We start from the raw sequence: 17,887 nt of genomic DNA, 5'->3' as shown, positions 1-17,887 counted from the left end.
TTGCTCATTGTTACTTTCGATTGCTAAAGGTGTTTCCTCCCTTGACGATCAAGAGCCCTGCCAAACTTTAGAGTCTGGCCATCTGACATCTTTGAATGCCATTTCTGTCCTCAGATATTAGAAGAAAGTATAATGCTTTGTTTACAGTGAAGCCGCTTTGGGAAGGCTGATCATTTTTCAGGAGTGTTTCCTTGCCGTGTCCTTGGTAGTTCAGAGCTGTCCTCTTTAAGCACTGAAGCAATTAGTTTTGAGAAGGCTGATTCTTCAGGGTCCAGTGCTCCCCTGCCTTTCATTTGCTGAAGCTGTACATTTTAATGAAGTTGTTTCATCTATGTTGCCAAACATGAGGATTTTGCTGCTTCAATTCCAATTATCTCTACTGGCAAATGCTATGTTTTATTAGTATTCTCAAGTGCTCTGTTTATTAAATGTCCATATACTATGGCATTAGACACACAAATTAGGTCAGCTGTGCTTATTGATGGGTTATGGATAAAGGAGTTACATATTTCATCATAATCTTAAAATGCAGTGGGATGGCCTTCCATGGCTTTGCACGTGGTCAGTGATGCCTTCTCTGATGAGCTCTTCTGCCTTTCTTACCCAGTGGTCGAGGTTCATGCTGATTGAGCAAAGGGGCTATTATTGTATGTACTTCCAGTTTTTGGAGTAATATGCTTGTGCTTATTCTTTTCTTCTAGTTGCCTGGCACCTTCACTGGCTTCCTAGGTTCTGTGTCTTACAGCATGGTGATATCTACGGAGGGTACTTATGAAGCCAGGAGAGGCCAGCAGTGGTGGCACAGGCAGGACAGCGCTACCATAGCAGCCCCAATTCAGTATTTCTCTGCTTCTTTCTCCCCCCACACCCCAATCTGGGCCCTTTAGATTCCTCCCACCTTACCCTGTGGGTTCTCAGGTTGTACGGGTTACCCTAGGATGTGCTGACAGGCTGGAAGCTCTCACCCCCTCCCCCATCTTGTGTCTCTTGTGCGCATCACTGTGGGTCACCAGGCAATGCTGCATGGCGATGAGGTGCCATGGCTTTCACCATCCCAGAGACCCAGTCCTAGCTTCAGCTTTGAAGAGCTGCGTGACCCTTGGCAAGTTACACTTCACCTCGCTAACCTCATTGTCTGTATCTATAGGAAGGGGAGAATGTAGCCACTTCAGTGTTTCCGTGAGGATCAGATGAGACAGTGATATAGGTTACATGCCTGGGGTATGGGCTGTGGCACACAGTGTCCTATCAGCAAACTGTTAGCCCTGCCTCGTCTCTCCCCTTTCCCTCATAGGCCTGCGTGGCTGCTCTGCCACCACTGGGCTAAGATCAGCACAGAGGCCACTGGTGCCTGAGCCCCTAACCATGCCAAAGGCTCTGTTGAAGTCATCGGCTGCTGCTTTCTCTCCTTACAATGCTTTACTTGTTTGTGTTCCTTGCTTTTATTCATAAGCCGTGGGGATTTAAAAAGGAAAGGAAAGGAAAAGGAAAAGGAAAGAAAAAAGACATAAGGTCTTTACCTAGCCTTCTGTTACAATCTTTTTACCTTGGAATTTAGTCATAGCTTTCTGGGAGGAGGGGCTGCCCTAGAGAGCATCTAATGGGGACCTAGTCTTTCATCAGGATCATCCCTTCCCTCTGGCTTGGACTGGGGTCTTTGAACCAAACTTGAGCTTCCCACTTGTCTTTACACCAGGCTTGCAGAGTCCCCAAGAACAACTCTGGCCCCACATATTTACCCCTTGTTTTCTCCCTTCCTATAATCCTCTGCTCTCTAAGTAACTGGTGTTTTTCAGTGCATCGTTTATCCCCTGTAGGCTAATACTGTTGTGAACAGCAGGAACAAATCTTATTAAAGTTGCTAAGAGAAATGAAATAACTCAATTTGATAGAAGTTAATGGAAGTGTGTTTAACTCATTTTTATACCTTCTCAACTGTGATGTATTACATTCTTTCTGGGGAAAATGATGACCTGGGCCATAGCAGTAGCTGTCAGTCCACCTGGAGAACCGTAGCATCATCTCGAGCAGGAATAAGGACTATGTTTCACGCTCTTCCTCCCCAACACTATGTAGGAGATATATGTATATATGTATATGTGTGTTTGTATATATATACATATACATATATTTAAATGTATATGTAAATTTAATTTGTGTGTGTAAATACATATTTATAATATATAGTGTTATATACAAAAATTTATTTTGTAATATATATTTGTAAATATATACATTTACAATACAGATAAAGATTGTAGATATATCTGTAGATAAATATAGCTATAAGAGAGAAGAGTACGTAAATAGAATTCTCTGCTATAATTTTTACAAACTCCTCACTTTAAATTATACAGAGTTCATAGTTTATGAATGGCTTGAAATCCAACAACAAAGAAACTAAAAAACAATAATTTTTTTTATAATGGCTGAAAAAGAAAAGGAACCATTTCTTCCAGTCTAGTTATAGGATTATTGGTCTCTTTTACTTCCTGCATCAAATATTTTATCCTGCAGACCCCGAGTAGCATGGTGGGCTGGGGCTTTAAATGATTAAGAGTGCACCTTGGCTTTCTGCCCCTCTGTAGACTGAGATGTGGGGTTGGGAGAGGCCTTCATTTTGCAGGGACTCTGGAACCTCCAGGGCAGGAGTCCGAGAACCTGGTTGGTCAGGGGACAGTTCTGGGTTCGTAGTGTTCGGGGTAATGGGGATTTGGATAGTTGGCTTTTATATGAAAGGAAATGCCGATATCAGCAAGTGGTGCTCACCCCATGAGTACAAGGGAAAACGAAAGTATTGGCTTCACAGGGAGGCGAAAATATTACCAAGAGCATCATGGAAAAGGTACATTTAATCATAAGAAATGTATATAGTGAAGGAACAATAGATTTATCTCCAGCAAAACTGCCCTGTATTTGCTGACAGGCTGGTCTTTGAACAAGGAGCAGAATGTGTTATTTTATCAAATGGGACCAAAAAAAGAAAAAGAAAAAGAAAATGAAAAAGATGTATTAGCTTCTCTTTTCCTATGTATCATTAGTTACTTTATCATGAATAACATTTTGTGTCATCTTGTGCTTATTAATCACCCCTTCCTTCCAACCAGCTGTAGGAATAATTAGTTGAAATTGTTGGCAGACCATCGCTTCCATATTCATCTTCTTAAACTGGTGTCAGTGGAACATTCAAACATGAACATCTACTCTTAAGTGTGTGTGTTTCTAAAGAAGGGTAGAAATTGTTAGGTACGGGGTTTGCAATGCAAACCCTTTGTCTCAGATCAAGTGAAGAACTAGATGGTGAGACTTGGAACATCAGGTGGCTGGCATGGCTGGGAGGCACACATCTGGGGACAGAGCAGCTTCAGAAGCAGATGCAGGGCTGGTGTTTCTGTAAGCTTTGAAAACCATGTGTCCATCCAGGGTTTCCTGGTCACTCTGCTGCATCTGTCACTCTGAGACGTGGTAGCTTTATTTTGTGACCTTAGTCACTTTCAGGTGTGTGGTCTCCTAAGCTCCATGTGGTTGATTTCTAGTCACTCTGACACCCCTGCCCCCAGCTAAAGCCCAGAGGCTATGTGGTTGTCACTCAGCTCATGGGTAAGGGAGTGCATGTTGCGGTGCTGGTACCCTGACAGGTTCATGCTGCCTCCCCTCTGACTTAACGCCCTGATGGGGAGTGCCGTAATGCAGAAGGGTCTGCTTCATTAAAGCACAGAAAGATAATTGTTTAACCTTATGCAAAGACTGAAGGGATGGAGGTCATTTGACCACTTGTCTCTATCATGTTGTAAGTGGAATTCTATATAGTTATGATGGAAATTGTGATCTATTGCAGGAACATCAGGAGAACATTCTGGGTAACACCATGCAAAGTGTGATTGCATTGCTCAACAATCTGGTTGCCTGCAAAGATTCAAATATGAAGCTGCTTTATGAACAAGGTAAATGCTCCTTAGAATCTGTTTTGAGTCTTGATTTCTGCCTCTTTGTTATTTTCCTCATCATGTATAGCAGGGAGTCAAGAAGTGCTATTCAAAGGTGACGGGGTGGCTCAGTGGGTTAAGCCGCTGCCTTCGGCTCAGGTCATGATCTCAGAGTCCTGGGATCGAGTCCTGCATCGGGCTCTCTACTCAGCAGGGAGCCTGCTTCCTCCTCTCTCTCTCTCTCTCTCTCTCTGCCTGCCTCTCTGCCTGCTTGTGATCTCTCTCTGTCGAATAAAAAAAAAAAAGGTGATGAATCAAAATAGATATTTAAGAATCTGTGAATAATAATGTTATCAGTGAAAATAGGAAATGTGGTTGGGTTGTGTTAGTTTCTCTAAGTTCATTTATTTTCCTTTAGGGCTCAAAAATTCCTTACTCCTATAGGCACTGTTACAGATGATAAACCAAGAAGTATGAGTGTGAGCATGGTAATTAGACTTATTGCTGTCAGTCAGAATAAAAACATTTAGTCCAAGACATCTTAGAAAATGAGATCAGATGAGTTGAGGGTGGCTTTATGTTACATCTTGTGCATATCTATAACATTAAGATTAAAAATGTTTTTTTAAGACTTTATTTTTTTAGACTAGTTTTAGGTTTAAAACTACATTGTGAGGTAGGTACCGAAATTTCCCATATAACCCCTGCCCCCATTTATATCTTCCCCTTCTAATTGTCTTTTTATTGTCTCTGTAGTATAATTTTCCAGAATGGCACTGTTGGAATCCTAGAGTATGTAGCTTTTTAGGATTGGTGACTTACCAAACTCACCAAGTGATATGCATTTCTGGTTCCTCATGTCTTTCCATGACTTGTTAACTCTTTCTTTTCAGCACTGAGTAATCCTCCATTTGTCTGGATATACCACAGTTTTTTTTTTATTTTTTTTTTCTAAATCCATTCCCCAGCTGAAGGATATCTTGGTTTTGTCAAGGCTTCATAACTAGGGTGTAGTCATCTAAATTAAGTCTAGATATCATGAGACCCCTTGGGTACATTTTTGGTAGGTGTAGCTCCTTGAATTTTGGTCCTTTCAAACTTGAAGACTTGTGAACTAAGGACACAAGTTTCTGCTCTGCCACATCTCTAGACTCCGATGAGGATATACAGAGAGAAATGCCCTCATAGAAACTCTCATTTAAAAGGAAGAACTAGGGACACCTGGGTGGCTTAGTGGGTTAAAGCCTCTGCCTTCGGCTCAGGTCATGAGCCTAGGATCCTGGGATTGAGCCCCGCTTTGGGCTCTCTGCTTAGCAGGGAGTCTGCTTCCTCCTCTCTCTCTCTCTCTCTCTCTCTCTCTGCCTACTTGTGATCTCTGTCAAATAAATAAATAAATAAATAATGAATAATGTTTTTCTGAAAATAAATAAATTGGAAGAAAAAAAAGAGCAACAGAAAATATCACACTGCTGGTAATGGATATAAATTGGTATAACCATGTTGAAAAACCACTCGGAATTAACTTAAATTTGAACCATCTTAAATTTGAACCTTCAGAATATATCTGATGATTATGATGTACTATTTCATTACTCAAAGAAGTTTTGAGAATGAAAGGGAGAGTCATAAATAATTACAGGACAATAGGGCTTTTTTTTTTCATCCTGAACATTTTATTGTGAAATTAAAAAATGAAAGATACTTAAATAGATACAAACATGTAAGGCAAAATAGAATAATAAAATTTAATGTTGAATTAAAAATATCTTTAAAAAAATAAATAAAAGGAAAAACTAAAAGGACATAGCAGTCACTGATGCATGACAATGTTGAAATCTTGGCAAACGTATTTCCTGATTTCCTTTGTTCCACAGGGGAAGAAAAATATCTCTTGCTTTGAGAGTAGGTCTCCCTGCAACTGCTTCTCCATGGCTCTTACCTCTAACTTCTGGATCATTGTTCTTGTTCCATAAAGATGGCTCATCATTGTAGCTGAATAAGGTTCTAAGCCTGATTCCTGTCCATAGATGTTTGGGGCTCTACAACCTCTTTTCATTCTCAAAGGAATTATCCCTGCTCTTTTTAGTCCAAATCTGTGGTGCTTCTTACAGTATAAATCTATTGAAATCTTTGTTAGTTCCTATAATTTTTTTCCAGTTTTATTGAGAAATAACTGACATAACAACACTGTGTAAGTTTAAGGCATACAACATGCTGGTTTGATTTGCATATACTGTGAAATGATTACCACTATAAGTTCAGCTAACATCCATCTTCTCCTATAGGTGGAATGAAAAGAAAAAAAGATGGGCAAATTTTTTCCTTACAGTGAGAACTCTTAGCATTTACTCAACAGTTTTCCTGTATATTGTACAGCAGTGTTAGCTGTAGTCATCGTGTTGTATATTATATTCCTAGTACTTACTTGTTTTTCTACAGCTGGGGGCTTGTGCCTTTTTACACCTTATTCCTATTCCTCCTCTCCTAACCCTCCACCTATGTATGTATGTATGTATGTATGATGTATGTAACCACATACATGCATACACAGACATACATGCACACTCCATAACTTCTTTATCCATTTATTGGTCAATAGATACTGAAGTTTTTTTCATGTCTGGCTATTATAAACAATGCTGCTATTAACATGCAGGTGCAGACATCTTTTTGAGTGTTTTTGTCCTATGGATATATTCTCAGAATTGCTGGATCATAGGATAGGTCTATTTTTTTTTCCTTTTTGAGGAGCCTCCATCTTGTTTTCCATAGTGGGTGCACCAATTTACTTTCTCGCCCACTGCTCAAGGGTCTTTTTTCTCATCCATGCCAGCATTTGTTAGCCCTTGTCTTTTTGATGGTGTCCGTCCTAATAGCCATAAGATGATATCTCACTGTGGTTTTAATTTGCATTTTTCTAGTAACTAGTGATGTTGAGCATCTTTGCACTTACCTGTTCACCTTTTGGAGAAATGCATATTCAGGTTCTTTACCTGTTTTTTAATGGGGTTACTTTTTTTTTTGCTATTGAGTTGTAGGATTTCTTTATATATTCTGGATATTAGCCCCTTATCAGATATATGATTTGCAAATATTTTTTCTCATTTAATAGTTTGTCTTTTTACTTTCTTGATGGTTTCTTATGCTGCACAAAAGTTTTTTAGGAGTGTTTCTTCTACTTCTGTAAAATTGTCATTGGTATCTTCATAGGGATTGCATTAAATATATTGATGGCTTTTGGTATTTTTCGCATTTTAACACTATTAATTCTTCCAACCCATGAACATAAGATACCTTTCCATTTCTTCCTTTCTTCTTCAGTTTCTTTCATTAACATCTTCTATTTTTTGGAGTAGAGATCTTTCATTTCTTTACTGAAATTTATTCCTAAGCATTTTGTTGCTTTTGATGCTATTGGAATTGGGATTTATTTCTTTCTTTTTCAGAAAATTCATTGTTATCATATAGAAATGCTACTGAATTTTTGTTAATCTTTTATCCTGCAACTTTATTGATTTACTGATGACACCTAACAGTTTTTTGGTTGGGTCTTTAGAGATTCTTTATATAAAATAATGTCATCTACAAATAGAGACAGTTTTACTTCTTTGTTTGCCATTCCTTTCCCATGCCTTTGTAGTGACTCTTATTTCTTTTTCTTTCCTGATTATTCTAGTGAGGCCTTTTAGTATTATGTTGGTGGGAATGGGCACCCTTATCTTTTTCACTATTGAGGATGATGTCAAACTGTAAGCTTGTCATATATGCCTTTTTCTTTTGATGCCTAATTTGTTAGATTTTATCATGAATGGATGTTGAATTTTGTCAAATGCTTTTTCTGTGTCTATTAAGATGATCATATGTTCTTTCTTTCCATTCTCTTAATGTGATATATCACATTGATTTTGTATATGTTGAACCATCCTTGAATCCCATTTGATCATGGTGAATGATCCTTTTTAATGTGCTGCTGACTTTGGTTTGTTAGTATTTTGTTGATAATTTTTGCATCTGTATTCATCAAGGATATTGGCCTTTAGTTTTCTTTCTTAGTAGTGTCCTGTTGTGGTTTTGGTAACAGGATAAATTCTGGCTTTATAAAATGCATTCAGCAATGTTTCCTGCTACTTTGATTTTTTGGAAGCGCTTGAGAAGAGTTGGTATTCTTTCAATGTTTGATAAAATTCACCAGTGAAGCCATCTGGTTGTGACTTTACTTCATTGGGAGGTTTTTGCTTACTGATTCATTATTCTTACTAGTAATCAGTCTTCAGATTTTCTATTTCTTCCTGATTTAGTCTTGGTAGATTGTAGACTTCTAAGAATTTTTCCATTGCTTTTAAGTTTTATAGTTCATTGGTGTATTGTTGGTCATAGTAGCCTCTTAATGATACATTGAATTTCTGTAGAATCCATTGCAATGCCTCCTTTGTCATTTACAATTTTGTTGATTCGAGTCCTTTTTCTGTCTCTCTCTTCTTTCTTCCCTCTTTCTTTTAGTTAATCTAACTAAGCGTTTGTCAATTTTATCTTTTCAAAATAACCAACTATTAGTTTGATTAACCTTTTCTACTGTTTTTCTGTTTTCTATTTCATTTATGTATACTCTAATCTTTCTTATTTTCTTTGGGATCAGTTCTTTTTTTTTCTTATTGAGGTATAGTTAGTTTCTAGAGTGTAACATAGTGATTCGACAAGTCTATACATTATGCTGTGCTCATCACAAGTGTAGCTCCCATCTGTCACTGTACGATGCCAATTACATTATTAGTTGATTTATCTTTTTCTGTCTTCTTAAGGTGTAGATTTAGGTTGTTTCTTTGGGGTCTTTCTCACTTTTTTTTTTTTTTAAGATTTTATGTATTAATTTGACAGAGAGAGACAAGTAGGCAGAGGGGCAGACAGAGAGAGAGAGAAGGAAGCAGGCTCCCTGCTGAGCAGGGAGCCCGATGTGGGGCTTGATCCCAGCACCCTGGGATCATGACCTGAGCTGAAGGCAGAGGCTTTAACCCACTGAACCACCCAGGCGCCCTCTTTTTTGCTTCTTAATGTAAGTGTTAGTACTGCGAACTTCCCTCTTAGAACTACTTTTGCTGTATCCCATAAATTCTGATATATTTCTGTTTCCATCTGTCTCAAACTTTGTTTTGAATTTCACCTGTAATTCTTCTTAGAGCCATTGGTTGTTCAGGAGAGTGTTGAATTTCCATGTATTTGTGAATTTTTGTTTTCCCATTGTTACTGATTTTTACTTTCATGCCACTGTGACCAGAGAAGGTACTTGATATTATTTCAGTCCTTTTAAATTTTCTAAGACTTATTTTGTGGCCTAATGCATGGTCTGTCTTAGAATGTGGTCAGTGTGCATTCAAGGAGACTGTGTATCCTGCTGTTGTCGGTCAGAATGTTCTGTATATGTCTCTTAGCTCTATTTGATCTCTAGTATTGTTCAAATCTGTTTCCTTATGGATTGTCTGTCTGGATGGTTTATCCATTGTTGACAGTAGGGTATTAAAGTAACTATTATTGTATTGCTGTTATTTCTCCTTTTACATCTGTTTTTGCTTTATATATTTAGACACTCCTATGTTTGCCAAATAAATTTTTTTGGGGGGGGTGAAAATGGCTCATTTTTATTTATATTTGTTAGTTATTTTTTTCCAATTTATTTATTTTCAGAAAAACAGTATTCATTATTTTTTCACCACACCCAGTGCTCCATGCAAGCCGTGCCCTCTATAATACCCACCACCTGGTACCCCAACCTCCCACCCCCCCCGCCACTTCAAACCCCTCAGACTGTTTTTCAGAGTCCATAGTCTCTCGGGGTTCACCTCCCCTTCCAATTTACCCCAACTCCCTTCTCCTCTCTAACACCCCTTGTTCTCCGTGCTATTTGTTATGCTCCACAAATAAGTGAAACCATATGATAATTGACTCTCTGTGCTTGACTTATTTCACTCAGCATAATCTCTTCCAGTCCCGTCCGTGTTGCTACAAAAGTTGGGTATTCATCCTTTCTGATGGAGGCATAATACTCCATAGTGTATATGGACCACATCTTCCTTATCCATTCATCCGTTGAAGGGCATCTTGGTTCTTTCCATAGTTTGGCGACCGTGGCCATTGCTGCTATAAACATTGGGGTACAGATGGCCCTTCTTTTCACGACATCTGTATCTTTGGGGTAAATACCCAGGAGTGCAATTGCAGGGTCGTAGGGAAGCTCTATTTTTAATTTCTTGAGGAATCTCCACACTGTTCTCCAAAGAGGCTGCACCAACTTGCATTCCCACCAACAGTGTAAGAGGGTTCCCTTTTCTCCACATCCTCTCCAACACATGTTGTTTCCTGTTTTGTTAATTGCCAAATAAATTTTTAAAATTTTTTATTTAAATTCAATTTAATTAGCATATACTCTACTATTAATTTCAGGGATTGAATTTAGTGATTGATCAGTTGCATAGAACGTACAGTGCTCATAACATCAATGCCCTCCTTAATGCCCATTACCCAATCACCCCCTCCCTCTATTCTCCACCCCTCCAGCCCTCAGTTTGTTTTCTAGTGTTAAGCATCTCTTATTTATAATTATCATATCTTCTTGTATTGATCTCTTCCTTGTTCTATAATGATCTTCTTTGTCTCTTTTGATCATTTTTCATTGAAATTCATTTTGTCTGATGTAAGTACAGCTGATCCTGCTTTTTTTAGTTACCATTTAATGAAAATGTCCTTTTTTATCCCTCACTCTCAGTGAAGTCTCTTGTAGCCAGCATATTGTTGGTTTTTTTCAATACACTCTGTGTCCTTTAATTAGATAATTTAATCTGTTTCAAGTAATTATTGATAGGTCGGGACTAACCTTTGCCACTCTGTTGATTGTTTCTGGTTATCTTACAGATTCATTATTCTTTGTTTCTTATCCTGCTTTTTTTGAGTTTTCATGTCTTTTGCCATCTCTTTGCTTTGGTTCTTTCCTTGTGGTTACCATAAAGCTTACATAAGATATTTCAAACTTGTAACACCCTATTTTAAGCTGATAACAACTTCAGTAGAATTTTTAAACTTGGCACTTTTACTTCTCTAAGGTTATTGCTGTTACAATTTATGTGTTTTTTATGTTGTATAATTAATAACAGACTATTGTAGTTATTATTTTTAATACATTTTTTTTAAACTTGCGAACTAGAGTTGTAAGTGAATTATTCACCACTATTACCATATTGCAGAATCTAACTATGATTATATACTTAAACCATTATCAGTGAGATTTATACTGTCTTTTTATATTTTTATGATGATATTTTACTTTTACTTTACTTTTACTTTCACTTTTACTATTTACTTTTTACATCCACTCAAAGAATTTCCTTTAGCGTTTATTGGAAGACATTTCTGATGGTAATGAACTCTTTTTGCTCATTTAGGAAAGTCCTTATTCATCCTTCATTTCTGGAAGACAGGTTCATGAGGTATAGAATTCTTGGTTGACAGTTATTCTCTTTCAGTATTTTAAATATGCCATCCCATTCACTCCTTGCCTGAAAGTTTCTGTTTAGAAATTTGTCAGTAGTCTTGTAGGAGGTTCCCTTGTGTTTAACTTCCTTCTTTTCTCTTGCTGTTTTTAAAATTCTTCCTTTGTTTTTAACTTTTGACAATTTAGAGTGCGCCTCTGTAACTCTATTCAGGTTCACCGTATTTGGGGTCCTTTGGACCTCAGACATAGAGTTGTCCATTTCTCTCCCCAGCTTCTGGAAGTTTTCAGCCATTGTTGCTTTAAATATACTTTCTGTTCTCTCTCTTCTCATTCTGGAATCTCCTTAGTGTGAATATTGTTTCCTTTCATAGTGCCCCCATAATTCATATAGGGTATTTTATTCTTTTGTTGCTTTTTCCTTTTTGCTTTTATGACTGTGTATTACCATGTCCTATACTCCAGATTGCTGGTTCTTTCTTTTGTATTACTAGAAACTCTATTGAGTTCATCAGTTTAGTTATTGTATTTTTAAATCTAGGATTTCTTTTTGTTTGGTTTTTTGATGGTTTCTATTTCCTTGTTGAACTTCTTGTTTTGTTCATGCATTGTTTTTTTTAATTCATTTACTTGTCTGTGTTTTCTTATAGTTCACTAAGCTTCCTTAAAAGGCTTATTATGAATTCTTTGTCTGACAGTTCAGAGATCTCCATTTTGGGGGGCCAGTTATTGGAGCTTTATTAGTTTACTTTGGTGTTATCATCTTTACTTGACTTTTCATGATCCTGATTCTTTAGGTTGATATCCACACATTTGAGTAATCAATATCCTCAAGTTTACAACTTTGCTTTGGCAGAGATTAATCTTCACCAGTTAGCCCAGTTTGGGTTTCTGGGTGTGTCTGCTGGTAATGACCTTGAGCAGGTGGGATGGGCTATTTTGGTCTATTTTGTGATAAGGCAGCTATTTGTCTTTTGAGGACAGTGATGGATGTGCCACAGGCATAGAGCAGTTGGATAGGACTGCTGGCTCCATTCCCTACTTGAGTGAGGCTGTGGGATGGGCTCCATGGTTGGTTGGTTCTCTGATTAGGCTTACTAGATGGTCAAGACTGGGGACTAGACTGGGGCTATGAATTAGCTTGCCTGCTCTGGCCAGGGCAGCAGGATGGCGCTCAGCACCTGAATAGCTCATTTGGGAATGTGAATTAGGTCAAGCTGTGTCCTGAATTCCCCGGTCATGTGAGGGCACCAGTTTTGCTCTACAGATGGGGGAAGCCATTGGCTCTGCTCTCTGCTCTCTGCTCGTGGACCACTCTATGTGTATTATTGAATGAGCTCTAAAATTTCCTGTATGCTCTTGTTAGGTTCCCTGGTTAGATTGGCTGAAGGCTATATTCAGGAATCAGCAGGGCTTTGAATTAGATTTTCTGTTTGGGGACAGTAGGAGAAGCAGCTCTAAAGCTGGTAAAGCTCATTGTTGTCTTAAGTCAAGCCAACTTACATCCCAAGTTCTCTGACTGAACAAGGCCACTGGCTTTCCTCTGCAAACTTTTCTCCCTGCTTACCCATCTCTTGGCTCAAGTGTCATCAGGTTGCACAGCTTCTAGGATTTGTCATAGCCCATCTGGTCAGATGGGGCCAAATGACACCCCCATAGTGAGTGAAGCTATGTTGCTGCTTGCATGAATATGACATGGAGGGTCTGTGCAAGGCTACTCTCAATTCCAAACAGCCTCTCCAGTTGGGAAGGGTCAGGAATGACCCTCAGCCTTGGCTGTGAACGAATCCCCCTGCTCGTTTCTAGTACAGGATGCTCCATACCCAGTTCTGGCTTTTCTCTGTGGGTGATCAGCTACGTCTGCTCACCTGCCTGTTGGCTCAAGTGCCACTGGACCACACTGCTTCCAGCTGTCACTAGCCCTACTGGTCAGATTGTGCTCGAAATCACTTTTCATAGCAGGTGAGGCTGTGACTCAGCAGCACCATTCATTGAGATTACTACTTGGTCACCTCAGGAACAAGCTCAGTCTGCCAAGATACCCGTGTTGGATGTCACCAGCCCCTCCCCACTTCACTGTTAGTCAAGCTTCCATTGGCGGAGCTCCACAGATTCCCTTGGCAATCCCTGTGGTACAAGATCAGACCAAGGGCTCCTGCATAGCAACTCACAATGTTGGGGGGCTGCTGGTTTTCCCTGCAGGTTCTTTTTTTCCCACTGTTGAATTGAAGGCTCAGAGAGACCTTTCCCTGGGGTGCTACACTGGCCTGGGGGAGGGGCAATGTGGCCAATATGGAGCTGCTTCTCTTACTCTTCAGATATCGTCTGTCTCAGTCTCTTTGAAACAGGGTGTGCTTCAGTCTCACCTCCATGTTCTAGGATTTTCTCAGTGGTGTCTTGTTCCTGAACAGTTATCACTTGTTGTGAGGGGAGCAGAATCAGGAATAATCTGTATCACCATCTTAGTGACATCACTCAGTTTCCTATAAATCTTACTGGTATTTGTTACATTAAACCAATAGCCCACCCATGAATCCCTTCAAAGCATTCTAACTTAGTCTGAGGATTAGGATACTGTGAAACAGTGCCCATAGGATTCTTAGTTGCCCCATTGGCTGGTAGGGAGAGGGGGTGAGGAGTCAGATGGCTGAAATTGAGATTAGAGAGGTTGCAGCTACTGGCTTGTGAAAGCATGGAATTCCAGGGCTGAGGCAGGATGAAGGACAAAATGCTAGAGGACAGGAACTTAGGGAAGTATGAAATCAGGCATGGAAGGATTGTTTATGAGGTGATCTCAATGGCTACAGAGATTTTGTGTTCAATGAACTGTTTGAGCCAGAGCAGCTGAAGAAGCTCAGGCAGATTTACCACCAAGCTAATGAAGCTTAAGTGTCAAGGGCCTTCTTCTACAGAGGGGCAATTTTACGCTTGTAATTTTTTTCTTCTTCTTAAAGTCTGTCTCTACCCCCAACCAGAGAAGCTTCAGTTCTCATGGTATCTGGCCCCATTCCAGGTTTTGTGGGGTGAACTGGAAATCACAAAAGTAATTATGGCTAGAACAGTGTTAGTTAATGGTAATAATGTTAGTAACATTAGTGTTAATATTGTGCTCAGGGTGTAAGCAGGAGTGATTTAGTGGTCTGAGTGATGGCAATTGGGAGAGAAGAAGCAGGTGGTAGAGACTGTTGATCTGATATGTTGTGAGCCGTAGACTGCTGGCTGGGTGCTTGCTCTTGCAAATATAGTTTTGTTGGAACATAGACATGTCTATTCATTTACATGCATCTTTGGTAGTTTCATTGTATAATGGCACTGTCCACAGTTGAGATTCAACATGCATGGCCCATAAAGCCTGAAATATTTGTCCTATGGCCCTTAAAGAAAAACGTTTGCCAGGTCTAGAAAGGTCTAGAAGCAGCAGTATGGAATAGACGACTCTGCTCAGATACATTTAGAGAGAGGTGGACAGATTGGGAGTTTTGCTGATGGTCTGTTGCAGATGTCACAATGGAAGGGTTTCAGGGGTAGGGTGTTGCCCTTGAAAGATGATTTGCAAAACTGTCTGTGTTTGAAGTGCTGGAGATGGTGGATGAATGACTGGGGATCATAAACTTCTTGTGGCACCAGAAGTAGAGATAGTGGGCATGATGACTCTACATGGTCTTTGGCTGAAGGGGTTAGTCAGCAAGGACGGCAGGATGAGGAAGGGTAGTGAATTCCAGGAGTACAGACTTTGGGAACTCCTTGCTGGCACCTGCTAGCAGAGGATAGAAAGGAGGGGAAGGGAAGAGGCTCCTGTGGCCTTCAGAATGGTCTGCTTCCCATCTCTGGAGATGAGCGCCAGGTCTGATATTCCATATTGCTCTGCTGCTTTCCAAACTCTTTCGCTACTAAATGTGTGCGTTGATTTTTCTGGAGTTGGGTTAAGACCCAATGCATGTTTGCAAACCTAGAGCATATTAAGAGTCATTGGAGTGTGGCGATGTGAAGAGTCATTGACAACCTGCCACTGCACGGCTTTGAATGTGTGTGGTTGGTTTGAATGAAATCTTCTTGTTAATCTTTATTTCGGGTCGGTTCTGACTTGATTACTGGTTTATATATTTATTACAATTCTTACAGAGTTAAATTCCCTCTTCTGAACATAGAGCTGTTTCCAACATTGATACTTTAAAAATTACCTCCACCTAAGTGAACGATAAGGTAGATGAGGAAATGATTATTCTTGCTTTCCGGGTGCCTCATAAAGGCATTGTGTTGGGCCAGTGGCTAAGCTGAGTTTCATCTGCAGACTGTGCACCAGCAACAGGGAGAGACCTCAGGAGGGTCTGCTCCAGCCACACTCTCTTGTACCAGTGCTCTGATGGTACACAGTGTGCACAACAACACAGACAGCAATGATTCTGAATTGAAAAATGAGAAGAGTCCTCCTCCAAATGGGAAGAACTTTTTAGAAAAAAATGAGACCAACTAATTTTATTTCCATATTCCTTTTTATGTCCATATAAAGGTAATAGGTGAGAAACTCATCAGAAGTCTCAGGGAGCACTTGCATGGAGTGTAGGATGGGGTTCTGAGTGATAAAGCATGTGACATAATGTGGTTGGCAGCATTTTTTTCCTTCTTAGTGGTATATAAAATAGCGCTTTTTCTGTCAATTAGTGACATCTTAGACTCCATGAAGTGCATCTCAGTACGGTGTCTGCCACCCAGTAGGCCTGCCACAAAGCATGCTAACTCTGTTAAGTACAGTCACTGCCATATCACCAGCATGCAATGACATTATGTCATTCAGATTTTTTGTTTCAACATTTTCATTTTCAAATGAACCATTTAGGGAGAGAATTATAAAATAAAGGAAGACTTTATTTACATTTGAAAAATATCAGAGTTATTAACATTTTAGAACTGGCTGCTGGCTTGTCCCTGTGCAGTGACCTTTCAATAATGGATATTAATTCCAGCTCTGTTTTACCAGCAGAGCTGTCAGAAAGATGTATTTACTTGACACACTGCAGCAGCCAAAAAACTGTAGCACCTTGAAAGAGGCATCTAAAGAAATTATGTTTGTCTCCTTTGGTTTATGGTGTGTCAGAAATCAAAATACTCATTTCTTACTAGGTTTATGAAACCCCTGGAATTGGTGTTTACTTAAGAAACCAGAAAATCACTGAGAGTTGTTTGGGCTTTGAAAGTATACTTGATAGCTGTCTTAGATTCTTTCACTTTTGTGAATAAGATTCAAAATAATGCTGTACAGTAGAGGTTGGCAAACATTTCCTGCAAAGGACAAAATAGCAAATATTGTAGGCTTGTAGACTCTATGGTCTTTGTCATTACTACTCAGTACTATTAATAGAGCAATAAAGCAGCCATTGAGAATCCATAAATGAATGGACATGACCTGTTTCAATAAAATTTTATTTCCAAAATTAGGTGGCCAGTCTACTGGCCATGGTTTGCCAACCTCTATTATACAGTAACTAAATCAGACTTTCTCAAAACTACTCTTAAATCTTTACAAATCAACATATTTATTATATTTATTTATTAAGTTATCAAGAAATAACAGCAAAAAAAGAAATAACAGAAAATTTCATATAATTTAATAAGTTAAGTAGGAGTCTGCTGCCATTGTAATAGAATGAAGGTATATGAAGAAAAGCAGAAATTCGCCCTGAGAGGCTAATCTAAGAATGATAATTAATAAATTTGATTGTATCAGTTAGCCTTTACTAGATAATAAACCACATCAAAGCTAAGTTACTTAAAATAAGTCATTTATTTTCTCCCCATTCTGTGGGTTGGAAACATGGGCTTGGGCTCCCCCCCTTGTATGCCTGGATCCTCAGTGGGGGCCACTCACCTTCAAGGGGGACTCCCTTGGTCTTCCTGACATGGCAGCCACATTCAGGAAGAGCCTGCATGGAAGCTGCAAAGCCCTTCAGAAGTCTCATGCCCCTTGTATCCCATGCTCTTGGTTGAGGGGGATCACTAAGCCAGGCTGGTTCATGAGGTGAGAAAAGAGGTTCCAACTCTTGATAGCCGGAGCTTCAGAGAATACATGGCCATCGTTAATCTACTTCAGTTACCTAGACATTTAGAACCAGAACTTGACACGCTCCACAACTGGGCATTAGGGGTCGGCAGACCATTCTATGAAAGATCCAGGTAATACATATTTTAGGCATTGTGGCCACAGTCTCTGTGGTGGCTGCTCGTTTCCAGTCTCAGAGCCCTGAAAAAAATGTAGACAGTACATAAAGCAATGAGCATGACTGTTTCAATAAAAATTTATTTACAAAAACAGGGAATTTGACCCTCCCCCCACCACCCCAATCTAGTGCATTCAGTCTTCTAACAGATCTGTGTGTGCCAGGCATTGTTCTAGTGCAAGGAATACAGCAATGTACAAAACTGATAAATTTCTCTGCCCTCTTGTAACTTATGTTCTGTACAGAAAATAAGATTTAATGAAGAAGAG

The 17,887-nt window shown here is 39.3% G+C and overlaps 1 protein-coding gene across 2 annotated transcripts in view; it reads left to right on the top strand.

Annotated features, from left to right (window-relative positions):
- The window catches only part of ULK4 (unc-51 like kinase 4), a 672,337-nt gene that overhangs the window by 384,077 nt on the left and 270,373 nt on the right, over positions 1 to 17,887 (top strand). For both annotated transcript variants that reach the window (XM_044252436.1, XM_044252435.1), the window contains exon 32: positions 3,839 to 3,944. In XM_044252436.1, the coding sequence (XP_044108371.1) occupies positions 3,839 to 3,944 (106 nt within the window). The remainder of the gene's footprint in view (positions 1 to 3,838; positions 3,945 to 17,887) is intronic.

Source organism: Neovison vison, chromosome 6, assembly GCF_020171115.1.
Source record: "Neovison vison isolate M4711 chromosome 6, ASM_NN_V1, whole genome shotgun sequence".
Classification (NCBI taxonomy): Eukaryota; Metazoa; Chordata; class Mammalia; order Carnivora; family Mustelidae; genus Neogale; species Neogale vison.
Note: the sequence above shows the minus strand (reverse complement) of the source record. Positions and strands in the feature narration are given on the sequence as shown.